Below are 17008 nucleotides of genomic sequence, written 5' to 3' on the forward strand. Positions count from 1 at the left end.
CAGGCACACATGTCTTATGAAGATGCTGAGTCTGTAAGTTTGCTAGTATTTTACTTTTGTAAATGAGAACACTGAGGCCGAGTAGGGTTTTTATTTTACAGTAAGTAACCAAGATGGTAATTCAATCGATTCAGTGAAATACAAAGTATCTGACTTTTAATTCTTCCTCTGTCTCTTCAACCACATACTGTGTTAATGTATGTTTGAGGAGGCTCAACTTTTCAATCTTAGCTTCTAAAGCAGAAAAAAAAATCACTGTGCATAGCAAGAATTATTCACTGGAGGCTTGGAAAACCAACATTTCTACCTAGGAAAGATGGACATAAAGAGTGATCTTCTGTAGGCAAATCTCATTCCTTTCACGGGAGGTCCCAAAGAGACCTGGGAGATGAATGAAAATGAGGAATGACTGCTCCTAGTCATGGTTGAGGAGAAGGGTTTATTGTAGAGATGAGGGAGAAAACAGCTAGAGGCATCTGGAAGGGTCCTGACTGAACCTGGTCAGCAGAATAGACAGGGCTATGAGAGGAGAGAGAGGGGGAAGAGCGAGGGATGAAGAGAGGAGAGAATAAAGAGGAGAGAGGGGTCCAAGAGGACCAAGAGAGCACACGGGAACCAAGAGAATGTGTAGCCAACATGGCTGAGCTATATAGTAATCAGAAGCTTGGGGAAGAGAAACAAAGCCCAGCCTCTGGGCTAGAGAGGTAGAGGGCAGGAGTCAGGGTCAGCAGTGCTAGGAGGAGCCATGGGTACTGAATGAGACATGTCCTGGGTCTCTTTGGGACCTCACAGCTCATATGATGTCCAGGTGGACCAGCCCACTTACCTGGGGCTTGCAATTCTTTCTTATCTTTCTCTTGGGAGGACATCTATCACTGAAGCTTTGCGTGCTTACGGGACAGTGGTTCTCTCTGGGTTCTGCCATGTGCTTCTGGACTTGAGTTTCATTGCCCCACCAACCAACCACTGGTCTAGACCAGTTAACAGCCAATGGCAGTTCAGCTTGCTTTATACCTGGAGCTTTTTCATCTGCTCTCTGACTTCCTGGTGTTTCAGCAAAACCAGCCTAAGACTTTGTCGCCACCTGATTCTTTGTACTGTGGCAACCACTTATTCCTGAGCCCTTATAATCCCCACTGCTAACTTTTAGTGACATAAATACAGAGGAAACTCTGAACAAAAGAAACTGACCTCTTCTGTGCTCTGCTGCTCACTGCTCTCCCAGGTCACTCACATAATTTGGGTCCATTTCTTACTGCACACCAAAACTTGTTTGTTATTATTTTTATTACAATTCTCATCACGAAAGCACTTTTAATTATCTCAGCCCTAAACTCTGGTCTAAATTTGAAAAGACAACATCTGCCCCCACAGTTGCTACTAACACCTGACCTTCCCTTCCCCAAAGTAATGTTCTCTGGGAAGAAATTCACTCCTTCTCATAGGATTTCATCTGTGGTTTTTCTCTTTGTTGAATTTTCCCATTCATGCTATATCTTTTAACATGGGAACATCCAGTAAAAGGAAAAAATGTAATCATGGAACATTTTGTGTATGTGTGTGTGTGTGTGTGTGTGTGTGTGTGTGTGTGTGTGTGTGTGTGTGTATTTTATATTTACCCCGAGTGCAGTACTTTTCACCCTGGGTGTTCATGTGTATGGCATAGGTATGTCTCTACAGGACAGGGAGAAGTTCAGACCTTTTCAGTGCCTGAACAATGAGCAAGGCTCATGCTTAACCATTTGCAAGAATGATTCCATATAAGTCCTATTGCTACTCCTAATCTACAGTCCAGGGAGTGAGATCTGAGGGAACACTAAAAAAGGACTATAAGGCAGAACAGATGCAAACTCAGGCAGCCTAAGACCGAGAGCATCCCCAGCCCAGCACTAGTTCAGCTCAAGGTCAACGAGAGCAACAGCTCGCTTACTGACAGGGACAGCATTGCCATGTGAGATTGTCTACTTTAGGAAGAGTAAATATGGGATGGTTCCACCCTTAACTGCACCGTGGATTTCCTGTTGAGGGTGACAATTGATTCTGTGTTCTGTGACAGTTGCAGAATTGACTGAAGTGAATGGGGACTTACGGCTTCAAGTCTGTCAACATCTATACAAATAAAACAGTCATTAGGCAAATTAAATGTTCTCTAGCTATTCACTCTCATATGGTAGGGACAAGGTTCAACTCCTATGACTTTGCAAGGTCACTAGAAATTCACTGGTGTTTTTCAAGAATCGTTTCAGCAGTAGCATAGCTTAGGTACCCCCTAAATAGATACTATGTTTAGGTAAATAGATACTATGTTATGGCATTATGTTACTGTACTCTGATCATATGACTAAAGGTATTGATTCTGGATTGGAAAATGAAAAGCATTTTCATAAATATTCCTGTCTTTTATTCTTTTATATTCATGATTTTCTTTTCCTCCTGCTTCCCTTTTCCCCTACTCCCTCTCTCCCTCCTTCCCTTCCTTTTTATCTTTCCTTCTTTCTTTGTTGAGAGAGGCCCTCATATTGTGTAGCCCAGACTGGACTGGAACTCTTTGTGTAGATGAAGATGGCCTTGAACTTCTGATCCTTCTGCTTGTATCCCCAGTGTTTAGATTACAGTTGTGCATAACACTGGAGAACAAAACAGTACTTTCTAAGTACTATGCCTGCACTCTAAAAAAAAAAAAAATGACCCCTCTCCCCTGCTTGGTTATCTTTATCAATACTTGTAAAAAACTTCAAAGTTCTGAGTAGCTCTAACTCATTGGGTGCACACTTACAAGAATGTAGAGATGATCCTAAATAGTGTCTACAGTCTCCTTGGCTTTATGATCCTGTGGTTAGAGGTTATATCAGCAAATTTACCAAGAAAATAAATACACAGAAAATTCAATAGTCTATATGGAAGCTTGATATAATAGATGTCTAGTGTGCAGAGTGAATAATAACTGTTGGAAAATATTTAATACAGCCACCCAAATCCCTTTTGAACACTCAGAACGTAAACATAAAAGTTGCTAGTGCACTAGCTGTGTGGGTAGCTTGTGATTTTGAGTGATCTTAACTTTGATCTGTGTATTTGTGTATTGTTTGTGTGGATTTAAGGAAGCACGTGACACAGGGGCAGGGAGAGGTTCAGTGGGTTCAGGTCCTTGCCACCAAGCCTGAAGTCCTGAGTTTGGTTCCTGGAACTCATAGTGTGGAAATGGAGAACTATCTCCTGCGAGTTATCTTTTGAACTCCATGTGCATGCCATGACATATGTATGCTTCCCCCTCCCAACACAAATGAATAATGTAAACCTAAAAAAAGAAGAAGGAAGCATATAATTCTTCCAGGTTTGTGCTGTTTGTAACATCTGTCTACAGGTGATACATGCACAGGTCAAATGAAATGTTCCAGAAAGGATCTGCAAAATGCCATTTAAGGATTTGAATTAGAAATACTGTGATATTTTGTAACATCATGTCATGGTATGTATACTTTATTAGTACTGTGTTAAAATTCCTAAGTATATCACATTTCATTAGCTCAGGGTATGACTATGCTGTTACAGTTACACAGATATGAGAGCTAGCTTTTGCTCACTGTGATAAAATTCCTCAGAAAATGTATGTTGAGGAAGAAGAGTGTTGGTTTCTAGTTGTGGAAGTTTCACTGACTTTGTTGGGTTGGACTGAAGTTAAGCAAAGCACACAAGACAGAGGAGGCTGCATGCTTTCTTGGCAGCCAGGAAGTGGGGGTGGGGTGAGGTGGGGTGGGGGCGGGGATTGGGAGGAAGAGTGGCTGGAGACAGGATACTTAGTGACTGATTTCCTTCACTCATGCCCCACCTCCTATAGACTCCACCCCTTTCCAACAATCAGTTCTGGTTTAAATCCATCAGTGCATTAACCCACTGAAGTAGGAGCCATCCTGATCCATTTACTTCTAAACACTGTTGCATTGAGGACCCAGTTGTCAAGTCTTGAGCCTTTGAGGGACAATCCATATCCAAATTACACTAGTAAAGTACTTTTGTTTTAAAGAGAGACATATGTTTTTAGAAAAATATATCTGCAATGTAGTATATCAAACTAGGTGTGATGGGGTGCATCTATAGTCCCAGCATTGGAAAAGACAGAGACTGACAGATCTGCCTGGATAAAATAGCAAGCTTGGTGCCAAAAGACAAAGCAAGGCAGTAAAGAAACACACACACACACACACACACACACACACACACACACACACAGAGAGAGAGAGAGAGAGAGAGAGAGAGAGAGAGAGAGAGAGAGAGAGAGAGAGAGAGAGAGAGAGAGAGAGAGAGAGAATTTCAAACATAAGACTGAAAGGACTTTGATTTCTCTTAATGAATAGAACAATTAATTAGTTTTGTGATAACAAAGATGAAATCCAAGGTCTCCTGCATCCTGCTGTATCCTGTAAGCTCTGCTGCTGGGCTCTGGCCCTGGCCTTATTTCTTTTTAGAAATAAAAATGGAGTTTTTAATTTCATAGGGTAGAATGGAATCCTAAGTTCTGGAAATAATAAAACCACTGGATTTTAAGCCATATTAAAGTGACTTTGAGCCTAGAAGATGTCCCCCTACCCCTGCATGCCTCTTTCTGTATAAATTTCTTTGCTGGTAACAGTTGTATTAAGCAAAGAGAAAATGATAAAGGCTTTCTGTTTCCCTGTGAGGTTTTATTTCTTTGATTGTTAGTCTCTGTTTAATAATTTATTATTCAGTGTTATCTATATTATCCTTCAGAGTTATCTTAGTAGAAGTATGAGATTTCATAGTAAAGATCAAAAGATCTGTTCTTCAAAATCAGCTGAAGGATGGCGCCTGGGACAGGACTGCTTAATGACCTTTTCCAGGTGTCTCACTGCAGCGATGACTTGGCCTGACTTAGAGATCATCCATCCCCCTACCCTGTTTCTTAGCAGCTCTCCCAAGTGAGGGCCCTGGAATTGGGCATATTGATTGCTGTATCTGTTTTCTTTCAGGGTTCCGGGCACCCGAAGTTGCCAGAGGAAATGTCATTTATAACCAACAGGCTGATGTTTATTCGTTCGGCTTACTGCTTCATGATATTTGGACAACTGGGGGTAGAATCACAGAGGGCTTGAAGTTTCCAAATGAGTTTGATGAACTAGCACTCCAAGGGAAATTGCCGGGTGCGTTCTGTTTCATCTACAAGGAAGGTCTTTCCTTAATGTCAGTGTTGTCGTTCACAGTCTGATGATTTTCACTTAAAGCATAGATATTCTTAAATTCTGTGATACAATAATAAAAACCACACAAAAGAGCTAGCCATTTTAGGCTTAATGAAATCCAAAGTGAGTATCAGTACATTTGGTATTATATTGGGAGGACCTGGGAAAGGAAAATTACCATCAGAATCAGGCTTGTGAGTTGTAGTTCTGAAAACAGTTGTGGAATGCATGGTAACCTTGGATGTTCTCATTTGCTTGGAGCAAAATAATTCATATTCATGAAGAAAATTTTAATTATTTATGAATTTTGCTATAAATATTAATGAAAAGTGGTGAATGAGTATTTAATGAGAGAAGGCTCATTTTGAATGGCTCCAAGAAATTCTATGACCTGTTATCTATTTTTGAAAGTTACTTCATCTCCTACTACAGGATTATGAGCTATTTCTAATACTTCCTTCTCCTCCAAGATGTACCTCTAAGTGTACACTCAGGGCTGCTATGGGTACTATGGCATTGACTACCCTTTGGGGACCTTAAAAGTCTCTGGGAAAAGGAAATTTATTATTGTTGAACCAAACTCAGATGCTGCTTGACCACCTTTCTTATCTTACTTGTTAGCTTCCTAGTGCAAATGCCCTGGTCTCTGTTCTGTACCCACCTGAAGAGTGGTATCCCTAGAGGAAAAATTAAATGCACACAAATCAACTGTGGAGACATGAGCTCTAAATGTCTGCTCACTTTGAGTGTTAAAATCTTTTCATGGAAGCCATTAATTTTATGAGTAAAAGTGTTTTCAAAGTCTATGTATGTACAAATATCAAATGAAAATGTCTTTATTTCACTTATATTCATTCATATGTATCTTTTTTTGATACCACTAAGAAGTCAAGACACCTTTTATTTGTTTTGGGGTGGTGGTGAGACAATCTCTTATAGCCCTGGTTGATCTTCATCTTTCTACGGAGCTGAGGCTAGCATGGCATTTCAGAGCATCCTTCTTCAACCTCCTCACTGAGGGAATTACAAGCATGAAACTCTCTTTTGTGACAGCTCTCCTGAAGGTGACGTTAACAAAACCAACCATGTCATAGTAAATATAGAATTATGGAGGTCCGAGTTCCCATTGCATTGTTTGAATTTATAGTTGTTGAAAATAAGCACATAACTTTTGATGTATTTAGTGTGCCTGAATAATCTTCTTTGTATTTCAGATCCAGTTAAAGAATATGGCTGTGCCCCATGGCCTATGGTTGAGAAGTTGATTGGAAAGTGCTTGAAAGAAAATCCTCAAGAAAGGCCCACTTCTGCCCAGGTACACTCATGTTAAAAATTTTCACTATTTTGTGTTGAACATCATATATGTGTGTATACTTATGTATCTATGCATATAATTTTCAAATATATCCTCAATCACATAAATTAACATGTATATACATAAAGTTAAAATAGTTACAATGTTATATATGATGTTATATATATATTTTATTTATGAATTTTGCTATAAATATTAATGAAAATTGGTGAATGAGTATTTAATGAGAGAAGGCTCATTTTGAATGGCTTCAAGAAATTCTATGACCTGTTATCTATTTTTGAATGTTACTTCATCTCCTACTACAGGATTATGAGGTATTTATAATACTTCCTTCTCCTCTCTCTCTCTCTCTCTCTCTCTCTATATATATATATATATATATATATATATATATATATACACATATATATATACTATATAATGCTAATTATAAAAATATAATTCCTATAATCTCTTCCGTCCAGGCACACACTCTAACCTCAACATCCCAGGAGCCACCATAATTGCTTATATGAACAGATACACATATCCATATTTGTGTATGTAGCCATCATTGCTGATATGTACAGTTATACACATGTATCTGTGTGTATATATACTCTTTTATAAAATGTCTTTTTATTGTGGTACCCATTTTTCTATTCAATTATCTGCTTACAGATTGCATGGGAGAAAGACATTTTGATCTATGTTATTCTTTCTTGGATATCTAGAGTAAATTTTTCTTTTTGATTTTATGTGGCCTGCTTTATTGTTTCTCTTAAGGTGTCTTCATGAACAGAAGGTCTCCATTTAATAAGTACATATTTAGCGTCTTCTAGTAACGTTTGTTTCTTTTCAAGTCACATATTAAGGGATTCTTTCCCTCAAAGTTACAAAAATATTTACTTCTAAGTTTCTAAAATTAAAGTTTTAGCCCACTCCCATCTCCTAGTGATTGGCTTCTTGGTAAAGAATCAGGCTTTTCCTAGATCTTCCTAGCAGCCCCTCTCAGCCTTTCCTTTTAGCTTATCTCCAGTCCTTTGTGTCTCCACTGACCCCCAGAACTTCTGTCAGGGACCCAAAGCTGCCACACTAGGCTGGGACTCAGGTAGGGTGCCCTCATTCTCCTTCCCATCATTCATTTTGATCTCTCCAGACTTACCCTTAATTCTGCTGTAGCTTGCCTGAGGGGCCCCTACTCCCTCTCCAAGCCCTAGGGACTTGCCTCTTAATACCAGGGTCCCTTTATTTCTCCCCCAACTGCCTTGCTCAGCCTTTCTTTATAGCCCATCACCTTTCTTTTGGGACTCCTCACAGACCTACAGACCAGCCCTCTACTATGGAGCCCAAACCCAGGATACTTGGCTGGAGCTTGGGCACCGCACAGCTACCAGAGTGCATTAGGGCTCAGACTGGGCAACAGCAACCAAAGTATGCAACACCCACCCAACAAAGATGAGACAAGATATCTACAGCAAGAAATATCTCAAACATCCTAACTCCGATGCCTAGATCACACACACACACACACACACACACACACACACACACACACACACACACTAAGCATATATGAACAACAAAACAATGTGCCTCCTTCAGAGGTCAGCAATTCTGTTGTGTTAGGCCCTGAGAAAAGCAGTTTAGCTGAAGAATAAGACAAGGACTTCAAATTAGCAATTGCGAATATGTTCAAAGACTTTAGATATGAGTAAATATCTCAGTGAACACTGTGAAAATACAAACAATTGAATGAAACAAAAAATAATTCAAGAAATGAACATAGAATTTAACAAAGAAATAGAATCATAGCCGGGCGGTGGTGGCGCACGCCTTTAATCCCAGCACTCGGGAGGCAGAGGCAGGCGGATCTCTGTGAGTTCGAGGCCAGCCTGGTCTCCAAAGCGAGTTCCAGGAAAAGCACAAAGCTACACAGAGAAACCCTGTCTCGAAAAACCAAAAAAAAAAAAAAAAAAAAAAAAAAAAGAAATAGAATCACTAAAGAAAACGCAAACTGAAATAGAACTGGCAATGAAAAACTGAGGCTGTCAAATAAAAGCCTCAGCGTTAAGCCTTATTAATTGATTAAAAGAAACTGTTAAAGTTTAAAAAAATCCAGGTGCAAAACATTCAGGAAATCTAGGACAATATAAAAAAATCAAAGCTATAAATTATAGGTATAGAGGAAGGAAAATAAATCCAAGTCAAAGGCACAGAATATATTTTTAACAAAATCACAGAAGACAATTTCTCCAATCTAAATAGGTACAAGAAGAATACAGAACACTAAAAAGACAAGACTGGAAAAGAAACTTCCCATAACACATAATAATCAAAAATTAATATATAGAAGAAAGAAAAGATAGTAAAAGTGTCAAAGGATAAAGACCAAATTAAGTCAAACTAAATGGAATGACACCTAACTTCTCAATGGAGACTCTGAAAGTTAAAAGGACCTGGACAGGCATTCTACAAACTTTAAGAGATCACAGATGCTAACCTAGTTACTATACCCAGCAAAACTATCAATCACCATTGACAGAGAAAGAAAAACATTTTATATTAAGAGCAAATTTAAGCAACTCAGCTTTATAGAACATACTACAAAGAAAAATTCAGCCTGAAGAGAAGATTAACTATACCCAGATTATACAATGAATGAATAATCCCAGAACAATTGGTTTCAAGAGGCAGGGGGAGTCCACACCACGAGGACAACATAATGAGGATTAATAAAAACTGTTCTTGACTAACTCTCAATATTAATAGTCTCAGTTCTCCCAATTAAAAAAAAGACGCAGACTAACAGATTGGATTAGAAAACCGGATCCATCTTAATGGGTCTACTTACGGACCTAACGTAATGACACATTTGAAATCTCTAGAGAGACAGGACGAAACAATGCCTAAAAAAAAGTAGACATGAAGAAATCAATGAACTAGAAACAAACAAAATGATACAAAGAATCAATGAAGCATTGGTTCTTTGAGAAAATGAACAAGATTTGACCAACCCTTGGTTAAATTAACCAAAAGATGGAGATAAGAGTCAAATTAATAAAGTTAGATATAAAGAGGGAGATATTACAGCAAACATTGTCGAAATTCAGAGACGTACTTTAAAAATCTGTACTTTACCAAACTGGAAAATTTAAAAGAAATGAATGTATTTCATGATATTTATGACCTACCATCAATTTAAACAGACTCATAACCACTAGTGAAAGTAGAAGTAGCAATTAAAAATCTCTGAAACAAAAATTGTCCAGGATCGAATTGATTCCATGCAGGATTCTACTAGATCTTTGAAAAAAGACTAACACCAATGCCATCTAATTTATTATCTAAATTATTCCAGAAAACAGAAGGGGATTCAGTCAGGAAAGGAAGAAGTCAAAGTATCCTCATTTGCAGAGGATACATAAAAGTCCCTGAAAACCCCAATTGTAAACATCTATAGCTGATGAAGTGGCAGAGTATAAAATTAGTGCACAGAATCAGAAGCTTTCCTGAATACAAATGATAGACTGAGAAAGAGATCAAGGAAACCTTTCACAATAGCCTTAAAAAAATATCTTAAGATAACACTAACCAAGGAAGTTAAATATTTGTATAGTTAAAAACTTGAAGATACTAAAGAAAGAAATTGAAGGTACTAAAGAAGAAATTACCAGAAAACGATAATATCTCCCATGCTTATGGACCAGTAGGATTAATGTTGTGAAAATGGCTGTCCTACCAAAAGTAACCTAGAGATTCAGTCCAACTTCCGTCAAAATTCCAAAGCAATTTTTCATCAAAACTGAAAAAAAATATTCTTCAACCTCATAGAGAACCAGAAAAACCCAGATTAGCTAAAACAATCCAGAATATTAAAAAAAAATACCCCTTGAAGTATTACCATTTAGGTATCAGGTTGTATTGCAGAGCTACAGTAATAAATACTGCCATAAAAGCAGACACATTGCTCATAGAATTGAAGTGAAGATCCAGACTTAAAATATGATACATCTACAGACACCTGATTTTTGACAATGAAACAAAAAAAATATGTATACTGGAAAAAACAAAACAAAACAAAACATCTTCAACAAATGGTGCTGATCAAGCTCATGGCTGCACGTAGAAGAAGGAAAAGAGATTAATATTATTATCCTGTACAAACTTCAACTACAAATGGATCAAGAATGTCAGCATAAGACCAGATACACTGACTTGATAGAAGAAAAAGTGGGGAGTAGGCTTGAATTCATTGGCTTGAATTCATAAAAAAGTCTTTCCAAACAGAACACCAGTAGCCTAGGCATTAATAACAACAATCAAGAAATGGGACCTTATGAAGATAAAAGCTTCTGTATAGATAAGGACACCATTATTTAGTCAAAGTAACTGCCTACAGAATGGGAAGAGCCAGGTGGTGGTGGCTCATGCCTTTAATCCCAGCACTCAGGAGGCAGAGCCAGGTGGATCTCTGTGAGTTTGAGGCCAGCCTGGTCTACAGAGCGAGATTCAGGACAGGCAACAAAACTACACAGAGAAACCCTGTCTCGAACAAACAAACAAACAAACAAACAAATGAACAAACAAACAGAATGGGAACAAACCTTACCAATTACACATCTGACAGAGAATTTATATCTAAAATATATAAAAAATATAAAAAATTGAATATCAAGAAACAAATAACTCAATTAAAAGCTGTGATGTAGACCAGTTTTCAAAAGATGAAATGAAAGTGGCTTAGAAATACTTAAAAATTTTTCAACATCCTTAGCCATTAAGGAAATACAAATTAAAATGACTTTGAGATTTCATGCTACCCCAGTCAGAATGGCCATGATCAGTAAAATAAATGGCAGTTCATGCTGGAAAGGTTGTGTGGAAAGAGAAATATTTATTCATTGCTGGTGAGACTGCAAATTGTTAGAGCCACTATGGAAATCAGTGTGGAGGTTCTTCAAAAAGCTTCAACTAGAAGTTCATGAGATCCAACTATACTTTCTTTGAGATATATCAAAGGACTATACATCTTACTATAGAGATACTTTTTCAACCATGTTCAATGTTGCTCTATTTATAATAACCAAAAATTAATAACAGACTAGATGTCCATCAACTTATGAGTCAGTAATGATAATGTGGAACATTTACCCAATGGGATATTAGTCGGCTGTCAAGAAAAATGAAATTTGAAGATAAATGAATGGAGTTAGAAACATCCATCCTGAGTGGGGTAACTCAAATGCAAAGGACAAATATTGCATATTTTCTTTTATATGTGGATATTAGCTTTTAATCTCGAGATATGTGTGTTTCAAACTGAGGTTATGTAGCTGGTAAGGGAGCAAATGGAAGGAGGGCATCTTTCATGGAAGGGGAAAGAGAATATAGCGTTATGGTGAGGCAAATGGGAAACTAGAATAGGAGGAGAAAATGGCAGGGAGGATGGGAAGAGAGGGTAAAGGAAGGAATATAGGAAGGGTCCACTAACAGGAAAGGCCTTTGGAAAAGCCATTTGGAAACCTACTACTGTAGAAATGTCGTAAAATATATACATATATGAAAGGAATTTTAGTGTCGTTACTGTACTCACTAGTACTACTCTAGTTGAGTAGATGTACTCAACTAGATATCATATGCCACCAAATAAAACCTCCAGTACCAGAAATTGCTTATAGTTGTTGAGTCATTGGCCTAAAGACTTCCATAGACCCCCTCTAACGACACAGGCTATTTCAAAGGCTATTGGCTACTTTCTGTAACCTGATGGTAAGGCTCTGTTACAAAGACACAACTTATATCTTCAAACATAGAGAAATTGAGTTTGTACCCAAATAAAATCTTCATCTATATTGATTGATTAGTGTTCACAGTACTGGAATGTGTAGTGATATTGTGTCCCCCAATATATTGTACACCCTAATAAACTTATCTGGGGTCAGAGAACAGAGCAGCCACTAGTTAGACATAGAGGCCAGAAAATGGTGGCACACACACCTTTAATCCTATCACTTGGGAAGCAGAGATTCACCTGGATCTCTGTGAGTTCAAGGCTACACTGGAAACAGCCAGGCATGGTGACACATGCCTTTAATCCCTGGAAGTGATGGCAGGAAGCCGAAAGGTATATAAGGCATAAGGACCAGGAACTAGAGGCTTTTAAGCTTTGAGGCTTTTAGCACCAGTTCAGCTGAGATCCATTTGGGTGAGGACTCAGAAGCTTTCAGTCTGAAGATTTGTGGAAACAGGATCTGATGAGGAGTTGTCGAGGTGAGGTTAGCTGTGGCTTGTTCTGTTTCTCTGATCTTTCAGAATTCACCCCAATACCTGGCTCCCACGTTTTGTTTTTTTTTTAAATTAATAAGACTGTTTAAGATTCGTGTTTCAGAAATGTACTTTGAGCCCTAGTGGAAGAAGAAAGTAGTCATCCATTTCACCCAGCTACAAATCCTGCAACCTACATCAGAGACCTGCCTGCAAAATATACTGTTGCAATGGTGGCCCAAATACTACGGGAGTAACCAATCACCTTCTGGTTGGATGTAAAGCCCATTCCATGATATGGAATTTATTTCTGATCTTGTTAAAATGGTCAAGAACCTGAGACTAGATAGATCATGGTTTTATGGGAAAACCTGCTACTATTATTCCGCTAAAGGAGAACACCAATAAAATGATTCTTAATGACATCTTTCTATACTCATAGATCTAGCCTTATCAGAGAAGTGTCTTTTTGCAATAGATGGTAATTGACACCTAGTTCCATAACTGGACAATGTATAGACAGAGAAAGGCTTTGAAGTTCCCTCCCCTCGGGCTCAGGTATCTATGTAGAAAAAGGGGCAGAAAGATTTTAAGAGCTAGAAATGGTGGGTGTGTCTTCAGATATAACAGAACTGTTGTAATACAGCCGGCAAATAATGACAGGTAGACTTGTTATTAATTATGAAAGCTTGGCCTTAGCTTAGGCCTTTTCCTAACTAGCTCTTATAACTTAAATTAATCTGTTTCTATTAATCTACATTCTGCCACATGGCTCAGTTATTTTTCCTCTGTACAGTATATCTGACTTGTTCTGTTTCTCGCTGGCATCCCCACCACTCTTCCTCCCATAGTCCTCTCTCTCCGCTAAAAGTCCTGCTTATTCTCTACTGCCTAGCTATTGGCCATTTAGCTCTTTATTAAACTGATCAGAAGGAACCTTAGGCAGAGATGCACTTTTGCAGTGTAAACAAATATTCTACAACACAGGACTGATGTACACATGAACTCATACAGGCCATGGCAGTATGCACAAGACTTCCACAAGTTCAAACCAAAGGAAATCCCAGCACTGGGAAGGGGAAGCAGACATAAATTCTCAAGCCCAACAAAGGGCTATTTGCAATTGATACCTGCTGGGAAAGAAACTATTAATTTTCTCTACTGGAGTGTCACTGGATATTGGGTATATTAACCACAGCCCAGGGCAGGCATAATGCCCAGGAGTAGTTGGCTAACACAAACAGACTCCATGTTTTAGGTGCATTTTTTATTTTGTTTGCTAGTTTCAGCTTACCATTTCCTTTTCTTAAGTTTGTCTGTTTTGATTTTCTTTTTTTCTCTTCTTTTTCTTAGAGAGAGAGTGAGAAAGCAAGTGAGGTATGATGGAGCTGAGAGGTGTTGTGGGTGGGGGGAATGTGGTCAAAATATTGTATGAAAAATTATTTTTAAATAAAAATTTTTAAAGTGGATAATCGTTTTGCTTTTTTACATCAACATTCTTAATCAATCTAGAATTTGTTGTTATATGTGCATGTTTTTATATGTGGGGGTGCAAAGGTGGTTGTGGGTATGGGTGCATATGTGTGTGTTCTTATGGAGGCCACAAGACAGCTTCCAGTTCTCAGGTGCCATATACTTTTATTTTTTGGGAGATTGTCCACATTCTACAGCTTACTGATTAGGTTAAATTTAAACTCAGTAGCCAATGAACCTGCCTGGCCCTACCTCTGCAGTACTGGGATTATAATCAAGTGATTGAGCTCAGTGTTTTTTTTTTTTATGTGGGTTCAGGTATTGAACTCAGGTCTTCATTGCTTGCATGGTAAGCATGTTATAAACTGAGCCATCATCCAAGTCCTAGAGTTCATGTTTTTATCTAATTATCATTTCTTGTTCTCATTGAAAAATCAACTTCCCAGATTTATTTGTTAGTTTCTTTAATTTATTCTCCATTGATTTGACATATACATTTTCAAACTTACTTTTTATTAGGAAGTTTTTTATTCATTTTTACATACCAACCACAGATGCCCCTTTGTTCTCTCCTCCCACTCCCCCCACTTAATCCCCACCCCCACCCCCATTCCCTCCTCTGACAAGGTAAGCCTCCCATGGGTAGTCAGTAGAGCCTGGTACATTCATTTGAGGCAGGTCCAAGCCCCTCCTCCTGCATCAAGGCTGTGCAAGGTGTCCCACCATAAGGTAATGGGCTCCAAAACGTCAGCTCATGCACCAGCGATGAATTCTGACCCTACTGCCAAGGGTCTCCTTAAGTAGATCAAGTTACACAACTGTCTCATTTATGCAGAGGTCCTAGTGGGAGAGCAATGAAAGGGATACCATGATAGAGGGAGGCATCATGGGGATAGGGAGAAACTGGGTGCTAGGGAAGTTCCCAGGAATTCACAAGGATGACCCCAGTTTAAACTACTAGTAATAGTGGAGAGGGTGCCTGACCTGGCTTACCCCAGTAATCAGATCAGTGAATACCCTAGCTGTCATCATAAAGTCTTCATCTAGTAACTGATGGAAGCAGGTGCAGAGATCCACAGCTAACCACCAGGCCAAGCTCCAGGAGTCCAGTTGAAGAAAGGGAAGAGGGATTCTATGAGCAAGGGGCATCAAAATCCGATGGGGAAACCTACAGCGACAAACGAACCAAGCTAGTGGGAACTCATGAACTTTAGACCAACAGCCGTGGAGCCTCCATGAGACTGGACTAGGAACTCTGCATTTTCAAACTTATTGATGACTCATAGACAGTCTCACAGAAAGTCCTTCTGTCAAGTTACCTATTCCTTCCTCTCTTTTTCAATACTCTCCCCTCCCTATTTGCTTTTCTTATTCAGGAATATTTTCTTATCATTAGATTTGATTTTATATAAAATATAAAATTACTTTGCTAAAGCCTATGACAAACCATATTCTTTTTGTATTTGCAGTCTATCTGCAGATAGTCGGAGTGAGTATTATCTTTAGGGCATTGTCTTCCTCTTCATGTCTGTGGGTTATGTTCTCATAAACTCAACTTTTCTTAAGCATATTTGAGCAAATTCATATTTGTACATGCTGGTCTCCTACACTTTGGGGGAAATGTTTTCTGCTAATGGTTCATTAAATTTAATTCCTGGATTGAATTTCGCTGTTTTTTTTTTAAATATTTTTCTTTACATTTATAATATAATTATATCACTCCCTCCCTCCAAATAACCCATGTGCCTACCTTGCTCTCTTTAAAATTAAATAAATGTTTTTCAAAATTTACATATGCAAAGCCAGGTGGTGGTGGCACATGTCTTTGATCCCAGCACTCAGGAGGCAGAGTCAGGTGGATCTCTGTGAGGTCAAGGCCAACCTAGTCTACAGAGCGAGATCCAGAACAGGCACCAAAACAACACAGAGAAACCTTGTCTCAAAGAACAACAACAAAAATTACATATGCATATTAATTGAATTATATATTATATATATTATTAAATACATGAATACAACTTGCTCAATCTGTATAATGTTACTTGTATGTATGTTTTCAGGGCTGATCATTTGGTATTGGATCACCATTTGCTGTGGTCTTCCCTGGGGGAGATTGATTCTCCAGCTCTCATTATTCATTACTTTCCTGTAGTTCTTTGCCTAGGGTAGAGGACTCATAAACTTTCCATAGTCCATGTTAGATAGCCATGTGTCTATTGGTGTCTTCCTTTTTTAGCTCATGATTAGGCAGCCATGTTGGTGAGATGTTAGAGTAGCTTCTGACAGTCCTGTGAGATGCAATCTCACAGCAAACTCTCTGATCCTCTGGCTCTTAAACACCCAGATGATGTGAATTTTCTAGAAAAATGAAAACAGGCTTGTCAATAATTCCTCAGGCTTCTTGCCCCCATGCCACCTTTCTCTGGGAAGTCTGTAAGCCACCTTCTTTCACACTTGTGAAGGTTAGAATGTGGACATCAATAACTTTTGTTCTTGCTTGTTCTGTACATGTAGTCTTTGGGGATCTCAGGTTTATGGTCACAGATCCTTTTCTAAGTAAGGTACTCTACCTTGGGTGGGTCTGTATTGAGCTTCTGTCATTGGACCCCTACAAGGCATCCAAAGTTCATATCAATGTTGTATAACTAGACAGACATCTTTATCATGATTCTGGTTTTAAGATTCACAGCCGGGTGGTGGTGGCACACGCCTTTAATCCCAGCACTCGGGAGGCAGAGGCAGGCGGATCTCTGTGAGTTCGAGGCCAGCCTGG

General features: G+C 38.7%; 1 protein-coding gene across 2 annotated transcripts in view; it reads left to right on the forward strand.

Annotated features, from left to right (window-relative positions):
- Nucleotides 1–17008, forward strand: part of Lrrk2 (leucine rich repeat kinase 2) — a 145927-nt gene that overhangs the window by 114065 nt on the left and 14854 nt on the right. For both annotated transcript variants that reach the window (XM_076556638.1, XM_042264518.2), the window contains exons 42-43: nt 4989–5159; nt 6413–6513. In XM_076556638.1, the coding sequence (XP_076412753.1) occupies nt 4989–5159; nt 6413–6513 (272 nt within the window). The remainder of the gene's footprint in view (nt 1–4988; nt 5160–6412; nt 6514–17008) is intronic.

Source organism: Peromyscus maniculatus, chromosome 20 (assembly GCF_049852395.1).
Source record: "Peromyscus maniculatus bairdii isolate BWxNUB_F1_BW_parent chromosome 20, HU_Pman_BW_mat_3.1, whole genome shotgun sequence".
Taxonomy (NCBI): Eukaryota; Metazoa; Chordata; class Mammalia; order Rodentia; family Cricetidae; genus Peromyscus; species Peromyscus maniculatus.